The sequence below is a fragment of the Brienomyrus brachyistius genome, chromosome 18 (genome assembly GCF_023856365.1).
Source record: "Brienomyrus brachyistius isolate T26 chromosome 18, BBRACH_0.4, whole genome shotgun sequence".
Taxonomy (NCBI): Eukaryota; Metazoa; Chordata; class Actinopteri; order Osteoglossiformes; family Mormyridae; genus Brienomyrus; species Brienomyrus brachyistius.
In genome coordinates this window covers 7983330-8005236 of record NC_064550.1, presented here as the reverse complement: position 1 = coordinate 8005236, position 21907 = coordinate 7983330, and the positions used below count along the sequence as shown (strand labels likewise).

The 21907-nt window shown below is 41.9% G+C and overlaps 2 protein-coding genes across 9 annotated transcripts; one reads left to right on the top strand and one right to left on the bottom strand.

Moving 5' to 3' along the window:
• Positions 1-10774: 10774 nt before the first annotated feature.
• On the top strand, positions 10775-15134 carry bud13 (BUD13 homolog). 7 transcript variants are annotated; one of them, XM_048983471.1, is made up of 13 exons: positions 10775-11020; positions 11131-11227; positions 11519-11603; positions 11719-11776; positions 12263-12399; positions 12439-12555; positions 12595-12693; positions 12863-13116; positions 13310-13418; positions 13516-13654; positions 14401-14591; positions 14682-14763; positions 14912-15134. In XM_048983471.1, exons 1-13 carry the CDS (start codon positions 10869-10871, stop codon positions 15003-15005), a joined length of 1614 nt encoding a protein of 537 aa, XP_048839428.1. In that variant the 5' UTR covers positions 10775-10868; the 3' UTR covers positions 15006-15134. The 7 variants fall into 7 exon arrangements, with proteins under 7 accessions (XP_048839428.1, XP_048839429.1, XP_048839425.1 ...); XM_048983472.1 differs by having other exon boundaries at positions 10777-11020; positions 12439-12516; XM_048983468.1 differs by having other exon boundaries at positions 10778-11020; positions 12263-12555.
• si:dkeyp-69c1.9 (stabilizer of axonemal microtubules 2) lies at positions 14410-21089 on the bottom strand. 2 transcript variants are annotated; one of them, XM_048983476.1, is made up of 11 exons: positions 20876-21089; positions 20459-20571; positions 18557-18603; positions 18284-18449; positions 17958-18077; positions 17644-17872; positions 16739-16877; positions 16368-16556; positions 15365-15504; positions 15216-15292; positions 14410-14545 (listed from the first exon to the last, which is right to left on the bottom strand). In XM_048983476.1, exons 1-11 carry the CDS (start codon positions 20935-20937, stop codon positions 14532-14534), a joined length of 1296 nt encoding a protein of 431 aa, XP_048839433.1. In that variant the 5' UTR covers positions 20938-21089; the 3' UTR covers positions 14410-14531. The 2 variants fall into 2 exon arrangements, with proteins under 2 accessions (XP_048839433.1, XP_048839434.1); XM_048983477.1 differs by having other exon boundaries at positions 15365-15456.
• Positions 21090-21907: the final 818 nt, after the last annotated feature.

Here is a 21907-nt window from a genome sequence, read left to right as displayed (position 1 = left end):
TCACATGTGTGTGGAGTTTGCATGTTCTCCCCATGTCGTCGTGGGGTTTCCTCTGGGTACTCCGGTTTCCCCCCCACAGTCCAAAGACATGCTGAGGCTAACTGGACTTGCTAAATTGCCCGTAGGTGTGCATGTGTGAGTGACTGGTGTGTGAGTGTGCCCTGCGATGGGCTGGCCCCCCATCCTGGGTTGTTCCCTGCCTCGTGCCCATTGCTTCCAGGATAGGCTCCGGACCCCCCACGACCCAGTAGGATAAGCGGTTTGGAAAATGGATGGATGGATGGATGGATGGATGTGTCCTAAGCCACAATGTCTCCACTGCATGAAGCTGTGCAGACAGAGAAGGGTGCAAAGACACAGATGACCAAGAACTCTGCACGTTTTTCTTGATATATTTCCCCCGATGGACACTGAATGAATCACACTTTTTCAGGTGGACCACGAAATGCTGGTCTTTCTGTGCCGACTCCTGACTGAATGACTGTCCAGCTGCGGCAGCCACCACAATTTCTTGCTTATGAAAGTGACAAGCGCTTTCTCCCTTCTGCCAACCGGATCTATCTGGAGGTTGGCTGGTGATGCGGTGCGCATTTCCCAGTCTTCTGTGTCGAGGTCCTTGACCGATTATAGAGAGGACATTGATCGCTGATATCAAAGTACCTTTTAAGTGGAAGTCAAAACACATGCATTTCCCCATTGTGACTAGGGTGAGGCTACAGGTGGATGGGAGGTGGTTGGTGGCCACCCAAACCGATCGTTTCCCAGTCAACCTAACAGACACAGATAAAATTAACCAACATGTCCAAATGGCCACTCTGGGTGGCATCACAGTAACACCACTGACGTTGACGTACTTCTGGTTAAAATGTTGATTCACGTAAGGCAGTGACAAACAAAGTCTGCATACTGGTTTTTGTTATTCTTTCATTCATTTTCACTTCCGCTTGATCTATGCAAGCAAGACATAAAAATTGCAATGGAGGAGACCAGCCTGATCCATAACATGAGCAAGCAGGTTTTTCTATGTCTCTCAAGACCATGGGGGTCTGCTGTTTATAGGGTGCAAGGAGGGAATAAGAAAGGATGAGTGTCAGCCCGTCACAACAGATCACACGCAGACACCTACGGACTGTTTGGCAGCTCCAGTTAGCCTCAGCATGTTTTTGGACTGTTGGGGGAAAGCTGGACGATGACGCGGAAGAGGACATGCAAACATAGTAATTTACATAAAACCAAGGCCTAAGTATCATAGATGAAAACCAAATCGCGTTTCAGAACCTATGACAAGATTTTGTTCTGTATTGAGGATTATGAATAACATGTAGGGCTAATTTGACATATTTCGTTATGACTAATATGACTTGTGACTCTCCTCAATTACCTTTGAATATTTGTCCAGTAATAAACATAATTAAATGAAATACTTTGCAGTGAGCTGAACTGGAACAGACACAGGCTTAAGGGACACAAATATACCCATTAAACTCAGCCAGACTTTTCTCATTTACATGAAGTTATGTATCTTAAATTTAGAGATTACGGCATTTTAACATCACTTCAGCTGCTGAGACCAGTGTGTTATATCCCAAAATGTTGGAATTTGGTCTGTGGTGATCTTAATAGGTATGTGCACTCTTTATGAATACAGAGGACCGTTAGGGGTGCCAGCCTCCTGCAATCTGGAAAAAGCAAAGTGCTTTGGTCCCTTTGGCGAGCTACAGTAAGCGAGTATGTGAGCAGAGCGGAGCAAAGCGAAGAGACACGAGAACCATGAGATACAATGATCATTGCGAGATATCAGGCGAGAGGCTGCCGTGAACATGCTCGCCGTCCTCCAAACCAGCGCTGAACGAATGTTTTACGCATGTATGAGTTAAAGTCTGCAGCTTTCGCAAAACTCCCAAAAACTCCCGTTTAATTTCTTAAGCGTTTGAGCTCCCAGTTCCCATCAAAAGTTTGGACACACCTACCCATAGAAAGGTTAATTTGTACTATTCTTTACATTTTAGAATATTTATAAAGACATCAGCAATATAAAATCGCATATATGGATTATCTACTGACCAAAAAAGTATAAAATTGTTGTGTCAGATGCGACACTATCAGTCTCTTATGGAGGCGGCCTGGAGTGTCCAAAATTTTGACTGATGCTGTATATCGAAAGCACAATGGGGAAAGTGACGATGTCGAAGAGTCGACTGTCATCTTGGTATCCACTGCCTTGGAGGAGCAGATGTCCCTGAGCCCTCTAGAGGACAAAGAGGGCAGCGCGATGAGACCCGTACAGTAGGGAACTTCTGTGTTCTAGGGCAGCTAAACTGGCACAATGCAGACTGGACAAGTAAAGCACGCAGCATAGCGGAATGATGAGGAAGGATGAGGGCAGCAGAAATGGCTCCTCAGCTGCATTCAAAACCAACGTCCCAGTTATGACTATAGCTAAGACATTAGCACATGGTAACAGCAGCAGGTCAGCTTATCACATCTAAATTTATCTTGTAGCCCAGGCAACGGGCTGGTCAGAATCAGCCTGTCAGCTGCTCCGCAGTGTCCTGCACTACAAGCCTTCCTGGGCCACACAGTGCCAATTTGTACCTTTCAGGGTACAATTACTTGTCAGTGGGGCTGTACCCTCAAGGTTCTGCCAGTTGTACCCTAGCTGTAGGCAAATGTACTTTTAAAAGGTACAGAAATGTGCCATTGGGGAACATTATGTTCGTACCTTGGGGAACAAAACTGTAGCAGTGTTGTACCCTTTATTTTTACAGTGCAGAAGCAGCCAGACAGGAACCCGTCTGTCCGTCGGAAGCCCTTAAAAGACATTATAGAAGAGAAAACTCAGTGTTCAGTCTGTGAGAGCAGCCCTCAAGATATGAGAAGGGAGGAGAGAAAGTAGGAACTGTTATTTACAGTACAATGCCTCATTTGTCTGCCTCAAATCTGCCTTCATCTTTGACTGGGCATTTTGAAAGTGCTCTGTCACCCCGTTCAGGCTGTTTGTATCAGTCCTGCCACATTTCAGCACTGACTGAGATGCCTCCCACACTCTTCCGGTCATGAATTTCCGCGGCCTTCAAGCACTGTGCCAATTTATGTTGTTAAATGTTCTTATAAATAAATCATTTCTAAGTCTTTGGAGTCTTGGACGTTAGTAAGGCATCAGTAGGTCACAGAGTTAATATATCCTGTTTCATTTCTATGCTGTTGTGAAGTCTCCAAACCTCCAGAGTTTCACTCCTTCACAGTAATTTTCAATTCAGATCTCGGTGGGTGGGATTTTCCTCAGGGAAACGCGCCACATGGCCGTAGTGCCGTGACTGACGCTCCCTCACAATGCAGGTCATGTGCCTCATTCGGGACTCCTAGAGCAACCACTCGTTCGACACAAAGTCAAACCAGAGGTACCCAAGGATTCTCCGAAGACACAGTACCGAAGGAGTCCAGTCTTCATCTCAAGTCACTGGGTAGCTTCCATGTCTCGCAGCCATACAGCAAAACAGGGGGTACCAGGACTCTAAAGACTCGGACCATCATCTTCTTACTAAGGTATTAGGAATGCCACACAACCCTCTCCATCTCCAGAGATCTGGCCACTCCCTGGTCTGCGTACCTCACAGACTGCTGCCACTGAAACATGAGTTTACGAAGCTCCCCCGACAGCAGAGGAAGATGGTCATTATGCCAGAAAGACAAGATGTTCCACACGCCTATCCGGATGGTCCACCTCAAATTAAGATCCAAGTGCTTCTATGCAGTGGCCGACGCATTATTCTATGAGTAATGAATTCAGAGTTTCAGTCTGTGCTATTAAAAATGCTAACATTTAAGTATTGGTTAGGCATATTTGCTTGTTTACAGAATGGAAGAGTAGACAAAGCCGAAGTGTATGTATTAGTACTTAAACAGAATATGGGTCATTCTCACAAATTCATTATCGTAACATATCAAGTGCCTATCTGGAGGAAATGGTTGAGGGATAATTAAATCAGAGCTATAAATTATATAATTTTAATATAGCTAAGAAGTTCAGGTAAAGTCAGTTGCTCTGCACGAAATTCAAACACTCTATTTCACTGTAACATTTCATTGACCCCAGGGTGCACGTTGAAGAATGATATCCCAGACCAAGGGCCGAGGGGGCGTCTATGGGGGGCACACTTGATTAATCTCTAGCAAAAATTATTGATATTGGCTACCTTGCAATTTACAAAACTCAAGAGTGTGTTTTCACCTGCCTGGCTGGCTAAGGATCACAGAAGTGAACGGAAAGCAAAATGAAAAGTATGTTTAAAGTTATTTCGAACATGAGCTAGATGTTAGCCACATAGCAGGGAGACATTGGCGTTTTGTCGCAGTCATGGCAGATACTGGCGGGGGCAAGATGGACAGTCGGCCAGGGTGGCATCTTCAGGGCGGGGGGTTCTGGAAAAGTATGGAATTTTATAATGGAAAGTGTGTAGGAACACAGTGAACAGGATAGCAAAAATTCCAAGCGCTCGTAATGAAAATAATAAATGTCTCTCTTCATTTATTACAGGTTAAAGAAGAAAATAAACATCGTGATGACGACTTTGGTAAAATGTGCTGTTTTTATAGGTAAGCAATCAGTTTTCATTATATTTGTTCCAGAAAATTCAACATTTCCAGCACTCAATTGGTGAAATATTACTAGACATCACTAGACGTCTAATTTTATTTTCCACGAATGACCGTTATAAATTATCATGCAACAAAATATATATGAAAACATTAAATAAAAATTTATTTTATAATTTGACTGCTAGAATCCTGTCTCTTTTTCTTCATGATAACTGTATATTTGCTAAGAAGAAAAACACAAATTAGAATCCTGGTGTACAGGCAAAACGACAAAATAAGAATTTGTTCTCTGCTGTAAAAAGTTACTGATATCCTGCTGGATGTCTAGATGAACACCTCTTCAGTTCCCAAACCTCTCCTCAGGGGCACCTCAGCCATTCCATCCATCCATTTTCTAAACTGCTTATCCTACTGGGTTGCGGGGGGTCCAGAGCCTATCCCAGAAGGAATGGGCATGAGGCAGGGAATAACCCAGAATGGGGGGCCAGCCCATTGCAGGGCACACTCACACACCAGTCACTCACACATGCACACCTACGGGCAATTTAGCAACTCCAATTGGCCTCAGCATGTTTTTGTACTGTGGGGGGAAACTGGAGTACCCGGAGGAAACCCCACGACGACATGGGGAGAACATACAAAGTCCACACACATGTGACCCAGACGGAGACTCGAATCCGGGTCCCAGAGGTGTGCGGCAACAGTGCTAACCACTGCACCACCATGCCGCCCCTCAGCCGTTCCATGTTTTCCTTAAATTTCACCACCTCATTAGTTAAATAAATAACTCGGGTATTGATTAATCAAACAAGGTCTGCTAGTGGTGGAGCTAAAAAAAATACATGAATGTATTGGGTGGTTGCTGAAAATCCTGGGGTGGAATTAGGAGAAGTATTGAAATGGCTAAGCTGATATATATTATGTATGACTTTTGTATACTACTGTATGTTTTGTTTTCCTTTTAATTTTCATACAACATCTATCATAAGTTGCATAGATTTACCATCTTTGAATTAATTGATTACGTTCTGTTTCGGCTCTCAGTTCTGCTGACACCTGGCCTATGCAAGTATATCACAGTATGTCAGGAAGAGGATCAAGACATACGAGTCGACTGCAATATCGAGTCTAAGGCCAACCAGCTTCCCACCTACATGTTTATCATGTCGTCAGGGAAGAAGGAGCTGATCATTAACACCAATTCCACTACTGAAAAGGCTGCCGACCAGTTCAAGGATAAGTCCACTGTGGAGCCATTACCTACGGGGGGGTTCAGGCTGACACTGAGCGGCTATAAGGAGACAGAAAACACCACCTTCTCCTGCAGATCTAATACTGGCACTAACCCTAACCCTATGTTTGTTGAAAAAGGTAAGGAAACTAATTAAGTAATTAATATTAACAAACTGTTTTAAATTACAAACTAATAAAAATAATGATAGCTATTGTACTTTCTCATCTATATTATTATTATAGCTATTAAATTGATGTTGTTAGGAGGGGGCGGCATGGTGGTGCAGTGGTTAGCACTGTTGCCTCACACCTCTGGGACCCGGGTTCAAATCTCCGCCTGGGTCACATGTGTGTGGAGTTTGCATGTTCTTCCCATGTCATCGTGGGGTTTCCTTTGGGTACTCCAGTTTCCCCCCACAGTCCAAAAACATGCTAAGGCTAATTGGACTTGCTAAATTGCCCATAGGTGTGCATGCATGAGTGAATGGTGTGTGAGTGTGCCCTGTGATGGGCTGGCCCCCCATCCTGGGTTGTTTCCAGCCTCGTGCCCATTGCTTCCAGGATAGGCTCCAGACCCCCTGCGACATAAGTGGTTTGGAAAATGGATGGATGGATGGATGGATGTTGTTAGGAGTTGTGATGTATGTGTAATATAACTTCATGCCTGGCATGGGATGGATTTCTTTCCGGCTTGCAGGTAAAATGCTTCAGTGTTCGACAATCAGCGTTTACCTGCACGGCTGTTCCTGGCTCGTCTACCTTCTGCTCACATTCTATTCCATTCAGAGCTGGCAGTTGGTGAGCCTCTAAGAAAACAACATCAAGTTCCATCAATAAAAATCTGTAGTGATGGGGTAGTTGAATACTTGTGAATCCATTTGGAGCATTATATAAAAAAATATATTTAAAAAATTCAATGACCTAAGAAAGTGCATGTATGTGTGACCCCTGGTGGTCTGTAATCCATTTTACACCTTCATTGGTTTCTTTAATTAGAATGTATAGTATCAATGCTGATGTCCATGTATTATGAGTAAGTAAGGGGGAAGGGGAAGGAGTTCCTATATAGTGATTAAATGCCGATCTTTCCTCTGAAGCAGCCTTATCTTAAATCATCAGCTTGTTACTTCCAGAAAATGGCAAGAAGATTGATGAGCTTGACAGAAATAGTCAGGATGTATTATTTCTAAGTGTTGATGTAATATGCATTTGTCCCTAAGCACCTGTCCTAATTCCTGGTGTGCAGCCATAAAAGGAACATTTCTCCAAAGTATAAAAGTCAAAAAGGACAAAAGCAAGAAATCTTTTTACAAAGAAACAAAACGTCTCGTTCAGAATTTCTCCAAAGTCTGCAATGAGAATGAACCATAATCAAAATGTTCCATTATTCCTTAAATGGTGTTGGACTTTATGTAATATAGTCTGACTGGGTTCAGTTTGATGAGAGAGCATTAAAATAAGGAAAAATGACATCTTTATGATAAAATTTTTTGTTTTGTTTGTTAGGTTTACGTTGCAGACTCAAAATTCGCTGTTTGACCACAATTTTATCTTCATAAAATGTGTCCCTTTAAGTGCATGATTACAGCAGACATGCTTGTCTTGCAAACTGCAGGCGATTCCCGGTTTGTCAGTGTTACTCTGTCCGCATTTACTGTAACTACAGTGAGACGTCAGGCAGCAGCAGCATTGTGGTGTGTATAAGCATTAACATTAATGTGCTACACTGTGTATGAATCCTAATAGAGCCGCACTATATTACGAACAGGTGGGGTCACAAGTAACATTATTCTTTGACCATCTAGTGTCTGCTTAAGCTGTTGCAAGTTGTGAATGCTTTAGAAGTGTATTCAGTGCTCAGGTATATATATGTTCATGCAGTATTGAAACATTATACATGAACGATTATTAAATATCCAACTTTGTCTCTGACCACAATTTCATATACCAATTTCCTGTAAAGAATTAACCTTACACAATTTATTAAGCTCAGTGCTTCACAGAATGTTATTCAAAGAAAGCATATATGTTAATACTATATGGTTGTGGCTGTTGAAAATCAAACCTACCTTAATATTCTTTGAAACATATTGAATAAAGTGCTTTATCAGTATAATTACCTAAGCTATACTTTTTTCTGAGGTGAGAATTTCAGATGTGTGTGAATCTCTGTGTGGTCTTGCCTCTGCATCCCTGTGTCCATCCTGTCAGTTTATGTTCTGTGTTTATTCGCTTATCATCTGGATCATCTGCAGTCATCCGGATCCCTGGAAGCATTTAGTACAGGGGTGGCCAATCTTATCCTCAAAGGGCCGGTGTGTTTGCAGGTTTTTGGGATAAACTTTAGGTCAGCTGTTCAAACCCAGGTGTGAGGACTCATCAGCCAATCAGTCCTCTAAATAGTGACCTAATTAGGGAGTTGCAGTGAAAACCCGCATACGCACTGGCCCTTTGCGGATAAGATTGGTCACCCCTGATTTAGTAAATGGTAGGCCAACCTAGCAAAGATTACTAGGGCATTATGGGTAAATGCATCCATCCACCTTCCATAAACACATAATCAGTAGAGCATTGTTTCCCAACCTGGTGTTCTGGGACCCTCAGATATTGGAACTTATACCAACAAACTCACAGCACAACATAGGGGACACCCAGGGTGGGACAGCAGTCCATCATAGGACACACACTCTCACTGTGGGCAGGTAGCAGTTCATATTACTGTATGTCTTTCAAAAAGAGGAGAAAAGAAACCATGTGTAATAAGAAGAACAAAAATTCAACCAAGACCCAAACCAAGAGGTGTGAGGAGCCTCAGTGAGCCAGTGTACTACTGTACACTGTACAGCTTAGGTGCTGCCCTAATTTAACACACCTGACACAGGTAATCAGGCCCTTCAGTATCTCAGTATTAAAGCCAGTTTAGGTTCAACCTCCAATTCAGTATTTATCTGAATCAAGTGTGGCAGATTAGCACTGCAGGGTGGTAAAATTCCAGAAGGAGGGTTGGGTAGCAGGGAGCATGATGGTGCAGTGGTTGGCACTGTTGTCTCACACCTCTGGGACATGGGTTCAAGTCTCTGAAAGAGTTCCAAGTTTGTGGAGTTTGCACGTTCTCCCCATTTCTATGTATTCTGGTCCCCCCCCAGTCCAAAAATATGCTGAGTTTGAGTTACCAAATTGCCTGAAGGTGTGTGAATGTAATGGGTTGGCACCCCATCCCAGGTTGTTCCCTGCTTTGCACCCAGAGGCTCTGGACTCCCACTCCATGACCCTATGATAGGATAAATGGTTTTAGAAAATGGATGGATGGATAGGTATAGCAACCCTGTATTATACAGGAAATTCCACTAAACAAAAAAATAAAGATTTAAACTTGTAATGGTTAAAAACACGATATATAACTACCAATTAATCATCAAAGAAGGTAACCAGATAATCAATGTCAGGGAGGACATTTTGACCTAGGACAGGATTTGTAAACTACCATTTCAATTAAAAAGACCCGAATTTCACTTAAGCCGTGAATTCTTGCTTTGTGCTGATTGGTCAGTCATGTCATGCATGTGTCACCAATGTTAAACTGAAACAGATGGCTGAGTCTTTAAATCAATCAGTCGAAGCACAAGAGGAATTGAACTATTTAGCCAGGCACCGTCACGTTTCAGTTTTAAAGTAGTTTGTAAAACCGGAACATGCTTGTTCACTGCCATTGGGATCGCATCAACCAGGGGCTTGCAGTGTTTCATAGATGTCTTGACTTGTTGATGTTTTGAAATCTTAACATTGTGAGGCTGACTTGTACAGACTCACAATGTCCACTTTTGTTTTTGCCTGCAAGATTTAGAGGAGACATATTCCCCTAGGGAGGCTTTATCAGCAGGGCTGAACCTAGGACAGAACAAACTTTTTGTTTAAAAACACTAATCTCTATTTCGCAGTAAAAAGTTTCCCATAGCAAAATAAACTGCATGATCCCAATAAAACAGCATATGGTCCTTTATTTAACAATACAACAGGTATTATTCAAATAAACATTCTATAACACCGTTTCCCAAACTGTTGGTCGTGCCCCCCTAGTGGGCTGTTAGGGTATTGAAAGTGGGGCGCCACATGTGGCTGCAGAGCTTTTGTAGGTCAATTCATTTGATAGATAATTCGCGGGGGGCAACTTGATAGCAAGCTAAAACCACCAGAAAAAATATATTGATGGCTGTCGATTAAAGCAAAAAAGATTTAAAAAAATGAAAAGCAAACAGCGACTTTAAAACGAAAGGTTAGGAGAAAATCCCGTAAGCAGTGAGTATTTAGCATTTGGATTACAAGTTTACAACATCAACGCTTTCATTAGGCAAGTGAGCATAATTATGAAAAAAATAAAACGGTACTTTCACCACAGTATTGCAAATATACAAATAAAGTTGATATTTATATTCAGTCTTTATTCTTTTCTGTGGTCATCAAACGTGCAGCTAACTCCAAGGCAAATGATCTTGCACCATAAATTAGATATACCATATACCATAGGCTGCAGGTGGAGACATCGCCCAATCTCTACCGATTTACAAAAGGAAAAATTACTTGCGTTTTTACTATGCTATTGATGACCGAATTAGGTTGACCATGAAAAATATTCCGATTAACGATCGCTGTTAATATAAAAAGAGTAAAAAATACAGAATTACTTTATAATTGTAATTTAGTAGAAATTAAAAGATTCTAACATTGTTAATACGCAGTAGAAGTAAAAAGTACCCAAAAGGCTTACGTACAGTAACGAACTTTCTAACCCGCCTTAAATATCCAATTTGTAAGTAATTTGTTACGTACAGTAACGAAATTACAATGATCGAGACCAATATATAATTTTCTCAAAAATTCAGCACGAACTGAACAGACCGCTAACCGATGACGTTTACAGTAACACAAAACGTCATCAACCTTCGCCGACCGCACTCTAGCTGCAGGTATTCAGTCTCACTTTTGAAAGCACTTTTTGGCCGCGGTTGGCTTCCGTAACTGAAGTGAAAGCGCAGCCGATGGAGAAAATGGCTACTACCAGCAGCGCTGGCAAGGATTCGGTTCTCTCTAAAGCAGAGTACCTCAAGAGGTATTTGGGAGGTGATAACGATGGCAAACAGTCCAAAGACAAGAAGACGAAACGGAAGCGAATTAATCGCGTTGGAAAAGGGTGCGTGGTACATCAATACACTTCTTATTAAAATGAATGTAATGGAAAGTTGGGCAGCTATTTGTTCATCGCTGTTCCTAGAAAATTTCTAAATTAGAATTTCGTTTTAGGCTAAAAATAGTTGATGACGATGTGGACTGGAAGCAGCTGGTGAACATAGACGAAAAAGAAAACCATGAAGAAGACGATGAAGAAGAGGCACCTGTGGTAATCTAACATTTGTTCTCTATTAGTATCCAGTGTTTATTTTAGGTTAGATTTTGTTTGATAACTCATGCATTCAAAGTTCTGTAAAAGGCAAATGAATTGCATCATTGTGGATAAATTTGTAGAGTGCGATGTCGTTAACAGGTAATCCCATTATTGCACCTATTTAGGTATATGAATGAAGTAACGAGCCATAGTCTGTTCCTTGGACTTAATTGCTCTTGTTTTTAAGTTATTGGTCAAGATTTCTTACAGTTGTGCTAGTATCATGGACATATGTTTGACGCACAGGTGGCTGAAGTTATAGATGAACGGCCGAATGAAATAAAGTGCTTGGAGGAGTTCAGGACTAGCAATAAGTGGCGCCTTCTGGGAGGTGAGAGGAGAAAATGCTCGGAATCACTGTTAGCTTGTGCATTGTCAGTTTAATGATAATGCGTCCTGTTTGTTATTGAAGTATGCATCTGAAAATATGATCCCACCCTTTATAGTTACAAATGAAGAATCCCAGGAATCTCAAGAGTCATTTGGCTGCTCTTCTGTGCCAAGGTAGTAAAAATTGCATTGACAGTGTGGTATAATCTGAAACATAATTTAAGTAAATAATCCTCATGTTTCTCATTGCTTTATGCAGCTATTATCAGACAATTTTACACATAGTTATAATGGCGGTCTGACATAAATAGAATTCATGTATCCATGTCCAGAACTACTCATTTTTGCCTGATAGACTCATTTTCTGCACACTCATATACTGTTATAATAAGTACTTGATGCCAAAGCATTACAGTGCCGTGTTTCAATTGTCATGTGTACATAGTATATGAACCTTAATAAATAGTACTGCCATAGAAGCCACATAAACACAATAAGACGGGCAAAATTTTTATTTGGTGTCACGTTTGAACTTTGCAGTTTAAGTTCTGAGTATTTGCATATTCCTAAACTACACTATATAGAAGGCAAAAGCCTTTTTGTGTTGTAACTGAACCTTTTTTGCTCTTTTTTTTCTTTTTGTATGAATAAACAAAATAGCACAGAAACAACATCTCAACAGAAAACCACGGGTTCAAAGGGAACGAGGAAGGGTTCTTCAACTGCCACGACAACAAAAAGGGCTCGCCATGATTCTCCTGATGTTTCATGCAAGAGAAAAATGCGTCACGACTCACCTGACCAATCGCCAGTGAGGAAAATGCGTCACGATTCACCTGACCAATCGCCAGTGAGGAAAATGCGTCACGACTCACCTGACCAATCGCCAGTGAGGAAAATGCGTCACGACTCACCTGACCAATCGCCAGTGAGGAAAATGCGTCACGACTCACCTGATCAGTCGCCAGTGAGGAAAATGCGTCACGACTCACCTGATCAGTCACCAGTGAGGAAAAGTTCCATGTCATCCTCTCATCCACAAAGGAAGCAAAGCAGTTCCCATTCTAGCTCGCAGAAAAAACAAACAAAAGGTACTGAATTTGTCCTTGTAAATTAGTGAATTTTGTTACATTTCCTCAAAAAGTACACGACCAAACCCTTAATATGAGTGACACAACAGCAATATCAAATATCAAAGTACAGCGTGATTGGGACGGTGCTTAATGTGGTGGAATTTATCCTGTAATTCTTTCTTTTAAGGTTCTCCATCTAGAAGCAAGACTCGAGGTCATCCCGTCAGGCATGACTCTGATTCTGATCTGTCTCCACCAAGACTCTCCGGAAAACACTCCCCAGATCGTTCTCCCCCACGGAAACAATCACAGCAGCGAAAGAGGAGAGACTCTGATTCTGACCTGTCACCCCCTCGGAAAAATAAGCAGACGGCTCAGAGCTCTGACTCTGACCTCTCCCCCCCCAGAAGGGTTTCACGCCACTCTTCAGATACACCAGTGGCAAGTTTCATTCGTTCATTCATTCGTTCATGCATTTGTTCAGTTGTTTGTTTGTTTATCTTTTTTATTGGTGTTTTCTCTGTGTTAATACACAAATATCAATGAATTTCTCCTTTACGCTTTGGATGATACTCCAGGGTGGTATGACAGTAGTGGAATTATGAATGTAAAGGTATTCTTGTCCATGAACCAGGGTCCGCAGATGCTTTCCGGAGGTACAGCGGGCCTGGTGTCTGTAGAAGTTCTGAGAAGGGAGCGAGAAGTGAACCGCAAGCTAGAGAGCAAAAACATGTCCCTGGAAGGTTAGTGGCAACACCGTCTGCGTACTGGTGTAAACACACGGCTGTTATGCTTATGTTTGTTATAAGAGATGCCATAAGAGAGCCAAATTATTTTCAGATGAGTCTCGCAATGCACAGACCATCTTCAGAGACAAATCAGGGAAGAGACGGGATATTGAACAAGAGCGGGAAGAGCAGCAGAAGAAAGCTGGAGAGAAGGCCGAAAGGGACATGAAATATTTTGAGTGGGGGAAAGGGTAAGTATTTCGTTATTGGTGAATAAAAAGAGATAAGTAAGTGGAGTTCTTGAGACTTCCCACACTAAAATGATCAAGGTAGGACCAAAATTAACCAGGATTTTTCATAAATGTCTTTATTTTTAAATTGGTACTCGGCAACAATCGGACAATGTGTGACAAATAAAACATGAAACGATCCTTACTAAATAATCACATAGAAACAGAAAAGATGTGTGACTCCTTAACACCGCAAACCGATTTGTTATATAGAATTAATAATTTTTGTTTATGTGGTAGCTTGATGATGTTCAAAGAGCCAGTCTTTACTTATATTTTTATGTTATTTTGAAAACTTTGTTAGTGTAATTCTGTAGGTTTTGCCCAAGTCATTCAACACATTTAACTAACTGGACCAGTTAAGCCGAGAAAATGAGTTTAAGTAAAAACCAGGGAGGTATTCCACAAAGCAGAATTTCCCAGTTAGCAGGAAAGCTTAAGCCAAACATGGAAACTGTCCAGTAGGAGGAGAGGTAAGTGACATTCCTAATGGAGAATTCTTACATTTGGTTTAAGTTATCTGGCTAATGAAGAAATCCTGCTTTGTGGAATACCCCCCATATTTCACATCGCACCAGATGAGACCAATAATCAAGAAAGTTTATGAGCTACAGCTTAAAGTAAGGTTTTTAACCATGGTCTGGTGTGTCCCATGAACGTGTTCCAGTAAGCTGAGCGCCTTTGCGTTTTTGCGTGGCTGTGTCTAGGGTGGCGCAGGGCCAAATGCAGCAGCAGAATGTGCAGGATGCACTGAAGGAGGTGGAGAAACCACTGGCACGGCACATCGACGACGAGGACCTGGACCGCATGCTGCGGGACCAGGAGCGCGAGGGCGACCCTATGGCCGCAATGCTGCGCAAGAAGAAGGAAAAAGACTCTCAGCGCAAGGGAGTTAAAGGTCTGCAGTGCCTGGCCTGCCTTTGTAGATTTAAATGGCTATTACAGGAATATTGGTTCTGAAACCTGTGTTTTTTTTATCATTATATAGAGAAACCTCGCTATAAAGGACCTGCCCCTCCCCCAAACCGGTTTAACATTATGCCTGGGTATCGTTGGGATGGTGTGGACAGGTAAGACCGTCCGATTTTGCATCCCCCTCTCTGTGTTTGTTTCGTTCTTGTTTATATTGTAAGCCAGGTGCATTTAGTTAACTTTTGAAAAGGAAGAATATTCACGAATAAGATGTTAACTTTTCGTACTGAACAATTCGTGCTGCAGGTCAAATGGGTTTGAGAAGCAGCGGTACAGCCGGATGGCGGAGCAGAAAGCTGTGCAGGAGATGGCGTATAAATGGAGCGTGGAGGATATGTGAGCCTGGCGGCACGTCTGTGGGAACGCTCTCTGGAAAGATCGTTTTGGTTATATACTGTACAAAAAAATCTGTTTTAAAATTTTAATGGATACTTTTTTTTTTTTTTTTTAAATAAAATCCAAAAAAGTGTTTTCTGCCTTCTTTTAATGTATAAGTATGGATTTTTTTTGCTTCTGTATATTTCCTACGATATCTGGAAGAGGCCGTTACCCAGTTTCTCATCGTTCTCCATGGTGGGATGATTCTGAAGGTATCGACGAAGCCGACACACTGGAAGGCTGATTGGCCTAAAAAAAAAAATCCGTGTTTAGGAGGCATGGGGCTTTGGCACCGACTGTGTGGTATTTAGTGCGACTGACCGATAAGCCTCTTGATGTACGGTGCTGAAATCCTGCTCTCCCTGGACGGCTGCCGTCTCCAGCGGCTTGCAGATAGTCGCCCTTTCTGCCCTCTTTGGCACAAATGTCAGTAAGTTTGTTGTATCACTCTCAAACTTTCCCTTGAAACAAGAAGTGAAGCATCATGTAGGCTAAGGGATAAATGAACTGGTCAGAACACTAAACAAAAATGTTTTTCCTACTCGGTTGCAAGCATCTGTTTCCTCTTAATGTAACAGAATCGATATAAGGAAAGTAAAATAAAGTTTTAGGACACCATAATCGATATTTGCTTATATAGTGTATGCCGATATAGTTCTTCTTACTGCTTGGGTGGTTGCAGATTACAGCCATTGTACACAGCACCTTTGGTGAATGTGTTAATGGTGACTACAGTTATACGGTATCAGTCAAAAGTATGGACACACCTGCTGAAATTTTTTTTCTTTTCTCAACTAAATAATGTGAGCCGGGAAAGAGATGGAGTGCTGTGATAGATGACCTGGCCCCCACAATCACTGCCCCCCCCCCCCCCCCCCCCCCGACATAAATCCTGGTTTGGGATAAGTTTGATCGGAGAGTAACAGCAAAGTAGCCAACTTAAGCCAGGAACTTATGGGAACTCCTTCATGACTGTTGGAGATGCATTTCAGGTGGCTACATCTAGAAGCTGCTTGAGAGAACGCCATGAATCTGCAATGATGTCACCGAAGCAAAAGGGGGCTATTTTACAGAGATTAAAATCTGAGGTGTTGAACACCTCTCTCGGCCATTGCAATATTTAGTATGTGTTACTCCATTGCCTCAGGGTCTAACACTATATCATGAATCACGATGAAAACAGAGTCAAATGCATTAAAGGCAGGTGTGTCCAGACTGTGATACTGTATACGGTTATCAAGCATTTCATGTCAGATCTCATTAGGACGGCAGGTTGAAAATCATTGCTGAATATTGCTTCTGCGTTAACAGAAAATGTCCTCACCACAGGCTTCATGTGACCCGTGTCGTAGAGGTCGCCATGACGCACTCGCGTTTTCACACCCCAGTCTTTGAAGAAGTCCCTGTTGGATGTCTGGCCATTGAAGGGTCCCTGCAGGAGGTCTAGGTTGGACCCCCAGGCTTTAGCAGGCTGCTGACGGGCAGTTATCAGTGGGAGGCGCTGAAAATCCAACTGCACAGAAAGATTTTATGAACAAATATGCATTATTCTGGAGTGAGAGAGAGTGTGAGGTTTAGGTTGGTTAAGGAACAAAAATCAAGGTTTCTGTTCCAGGGATAATTCATGAGCAACTTCATTTTTGTGTCAACATCTTAAACTGGTATAAAACAAAATTAGAAATCGATGCTACTTACCTTGGTAACTGTGTCACCCTGGAACTCTGCATCGCCATTAACCACCAGTTCTTCTTTGAGTTTGGCTGGCTCAGGTCTGAGGTGTTCAGAGGCATCCCAGCCAGGGTAAGAATCCATTTGTACTGTCCTGAAATCACTCCTTGAAAACAGATAGGGTGTGTTCTTAGACTAAACCCCTTTATCACAGTCTTTAAATGGCCTTGATTTTGAAATGGATACCAGAAGTCAAATTTAAATACTCGTCAGAGGATGTCATACCATATTTTTTTTCCAATTGTTTCTGAGTTATTTTTTGCCTTGAAAAACTGAATTCAGATCAGTAATATAAATAGTGGGCTTCATAAATGATCAAATGTGATTTTGTGATTTTGCTCAAGGCTATTATTATTTTTAAAGGCTATGTCTTTTCACTTAACCGTTGCTTTAATTAGACCAGGGCTCTTAACTCTGGACCTCGATTTTAAATCCCGGCCTTGTTTTCAGTTCTTGCAGGTAGTTCGTTTAATGGATACGGATTCTGATTGGCTAGAGGCTTCACACCCGGCTCACAGGTAAAGTAAGGCTGGGAAATCAGCAGCGCTCGCACCTTGAGGACCATGAGTCACATAGCCCTGATTTAGAGCATCAGAAGAAGTACTTAAATATTCATCTTAATTTAATCTGAGCATTTTCTTCAATAATTCGTCCCTGACTAAACACAGACAGTTTATACAGTTAGCTTCTGGGAAAATGACTGAGAAATGCTTATCAAATTAAAAAATAAATATGTTATATAAAAAATAGAGCTGCAAAGTCAATGAATCACACTGCTATACCCTGTAAGCCACTAGCCCATACATAGCTTATCCATAAATATTATTTTATAACGCTGTATCCCTGAGATGAGACATGCTGAGTGCTCTTACCTCAGTGCTAGATTGATGCCAAGGTTGTCAGGATGCTGCATGGCTGGTGACCTCCTTTGGGGTTTGCAGTCTTTCTGGCGGAAATCGCATCTGTACTTGGTAAGATGCTCCATAGGAGCCGGCACGGGCTCTGCTCTCGTCGCTGCTCTACGCTCCCGCACTGCGGCAGGCTCCACGTGCGGGTAGGGTTTGTATTCCTCCTGGTGCGTTGTCACAAACTGTCTCTCTCCTGTAGCAGTAGTTCATTCACTTTTTATAAGTAAAAAATCAAGCAAGAGCTAATAAGGAAGAACTGGAACATAGAAGATTCTAACCTTCAAGTTTAAGACTCACAGGCATCTGCTTCTGCTCTTGCCTTTCTCCACTTTTTTGGACGAATTCTCTCCGCGATGTCGTTTGCATCTTCTCTCTTTTGTCTGGATAAAGTAATGAGCCTATGTAGGAAAAAATGAGTTTCAACCTTCCATCCATCCATCTCCTAACCGTACCCTGCAGTTTGAACTGGGAAAATCCAGAAAGCTGCTGTAGTGGTTTCCTGTACTGGTTCACCTTGCCAGCACTTCACTTAATTCACATTCCATAAAACCCTTTTCAGTGATTTTTCCAATATGTCTGAATGCTGAGTCACTGAAACACTTGCCTACTACAGCGGAAAGTTCTCCTATCCTAGGAAACGATTTTGTGTGACAGTGACAGTTATCACCACAAGCGTTGACTTTCAGTCTTCGATGAGGTGGTTCCTCCTTTGGAGTCACAGGCCACTTTACTGTTGTTGTATCCGTCCCTTTCGTGGATGCTGGAATCCCCTGAACAGATAAGGAGGTTATAATGAGAAAGCGCCTCAATGGCTCTAGCATCAAAGACTGGATATGAGGGTGGATTTACCTATGAGGACAGACAAACTGTAACTTACTTTCGCAACATTCTGTGACAACAGAGGCTTGGTACAACAGTGGACATCTGAAATAAAATGATAAAAGAGGAAGGAGGTTTAGTTTTTCTCACTCTGCATGTCTACCTTCTATTATCTGTATAATTTACTGTATAGTGGGGAAATATGCCAGTCGTGCATATACTGTACCAGTGTAACAGCTGGACACACCTGCGTTTTATGCATTTTAGCTATGTAGTTCACCTTATAGCAGGATTCCCCACTTCCAGCCCTAGAGAGTCAGTTTGCAGATTTGCCTGCTCAGACACACATAGAAATTAGGCCAATTAGGTGAATAAGGTGTGTTTGAACCGGGGATTCTGCAAACTGTGTTGGATTCCGGCCAGGACCGGAATTGGGGAGCGCCGTGTTCAAGGTAGTGAAGTATATCGCAATGACCAAGAGACGTGACCCATTCATCTATTTTCTATACCTACAGGGTGATGGCGGCCAAGAATCTACATGTACAAGGCTGAGAATAACTCAGGATGGGGCAGCATCCCATCACAGGGCACATTCACACCGTTTCCGGGGTGAGGGGGAAACTAGCAATGACAACCGCGAGTAGGGAAAGTATTTTTCAGTGAATAAAATGCGTTTGGTATGACAATACAGGCATGGTAAAAACTAGCAGTGTAACGGTACACGTATTCGTACCGAAAATTTTCGGTACGGGTCTTTCGATTTGGTACACATATGTACCAAAGGAATGTAGCAAATGCGGAACCTTTGTCTGTTTCCCCTGAGCAACATTTGGAAAGGGACGGATGAAGCCGCGCCACTACGCATGCGGGCGTACGTCCCAATGTGAAGCTGGAAGGTGTTAATATGAATACATAAGTACAGCGCAGGAATTTTTTTAAATGCTCCACCATAATTGATATTTATTTTGTTATGGTTTGTATTTTTTAAGACAATATTTGTGTTGCGCAGTTCTAAGCCGCTATTGTAATGCAGTACAGACCCAGTACAGTTAATTTTCTAAATGTGTACCATGGATATTTATTTTATTTTCATTTACGTAAGAGAATATTTATTTCGATTTATTTTTAAGTAAAGGTTAGTGTTTTATTAGTAGGTTGCAGTAATATTGACAGAGACTTTTTAAGAAAGACATACATTGTTCAGTAAATCACTGTTTAATAAAGAAATAAAGAAGCAATTCACGCTTTGTTTCTTTTACCTAATGAAAACGTACCGAACTGTAACTTCAAAACCGAGGTACGTACCGCACCACGATTTTTGTGTACCGTTACACCCCTAGAAAACACATTTGCCCTCCTTCAGCTGTAAGCAAAATTGCTTCAAGGAAGAATTAGTGTAAATGCCTGTACAGTTCTGTGCATTATGATGCTTGTAAAAATCACATCACATCACTACAGCAGTGTCTGAGGATTTCTTTGAGTGATTTTCTTTGCTGCATAATGGTGAGTTTGGCGTTACCCTGGGTGGGCAATTCAGGTCCAGTGAGTAAAAGTCCAGACCAAGGTTTTGTTTCAACCAACCAGTTGGGTATAAAGAGTCTCAGTCACAGAGTATTTAATTGGTGAGTTGAAACAAAATCTTGGTCTGGATTTATACTCTCTGGACCTAAATTACTCACCTCTGGGCGTTACCCCAGCCTTGTGCCCCCCACCCCCCAAGAATTCCCTGATCAAGAGGAGCAGTTAGATGGATAAATGCTGGCCACACCTTCAGCGGGTACCAGTTGTGGGGGGTTACCATGGAGGGGTTACCATGGAGGGTTACCATGAGGGGGTTACCATGGGGAGGTTACCATGGAGGGGTTACCATGGAGGGTTACCATGAGGGGGTTACCATGGGGAGGTTACAATGGAGGGTTACCATGGAGGGTTACCATGGGGGGTTACCATGGGGGGTTACCATGGGGCCAGGCGAAGCTGCACTTGTAGTCACTAATCAGCTGGTTGTCAAATCCCCAGCCAATCTGCACGTTTCCATTCAACCTTCTGCACCCCCGGTGTCGCTTATGTTTCCTATTACAAAACGCACAGCATTAAGATTACGCATACCTCGCTTTTAAAATTGAATACAGATGGTTGTATTATACATAAACGGTACACATGTACGGACGTAAACTTAATACCATTCAGAGCACTACATGCACTGATAATACACAAGCTATAAGCAGAGCATAAAGTGCATTTTAGATTTTTAATTCTTAACCTTAATATCAATGCGCCATATAAGACAGAATTATAGCAAAATCATGTGATTTTATTTTCATGTCAACACATATTTTGCATTTTATTTTTGTAGATTTGATCTGATTTCTCTTACCCACAGTCGCAGAGCTCACATATACAAGTAAAACTGGGAAAGTCCTCATTTTCCTGGTCCATTGTTGGAAATTTTCATTAGAATCTTCATTCAAATTTCTTTTTCAGGAATAAGCAATGACCATAAATTAGAAAAATTCGAGTTTCCACCGGTTCTCAAGTGAAACAGAAAGAAGGGCAGCTGCTGGCTTTGCTGTAAACTTGTTGCTATGGCACCTGCACTCACTAACACTCAGTGAGTGTTATTCAAAAGAGTTTTGAACAATGAGCTATTATTAGTTCCAAGGGTGATAGTACATGGCCTCCTCATTTGTTTATCCACTGTCGATTCACTGGAACTGTTAAACAATAAATTAAAGTATTAAAACAAAACAATTTTTATCAAAGCCAGCTATTACTGCACATAATCAGCTTAATCCCAGGCTGGCCATCTGGTATACTGAGCATTTTCCCAGTGGGCTACTGGTTTTGTGGCCTGGCAAAATTTTCATGGGGACCCCCCTGCTTTACAGAATATATTGTGGGGTACCTCAAAGTCCAGGGTTCATTTTTAATCATAGTCCAGCCCTGACCTAACCCTTTTTTCATCCACTAAGAACTTCCAGTGCAGAATTAGTCATTTTAAGAACAGCAGAATTTGCTTAAGATGTCTGCATAGCCTAATATGCTTGTATTCTGGCTTATTGGCTTGGGCATCAGTACGGGAGCCCATTTTCTGATGCAGGTCTCGGGGAACCGATAATTCTGCTGGAGGATCAGAGCCAAAAGAACAAAGATGGGGAATCACTTCCTCCAAGGGAACTGCTGAAAATAGTATTACCCCTTAGTAGTACCCCTTGGTAGTACCCCTTAGTAGTACCCCTTAGTAGTACCCCTTGGTAGTACCCCTATCTGTATTTTGGTATTTAATCTGTTTATCCAAACAAACAATACAGACTTTGTAAAACCTCGGATTTATAAACACCTTTCTTGAGATTTCAAGAGAAACTCAGCACATTTACTTCTTAGTAGGTACTATTACTATTATTTGGTA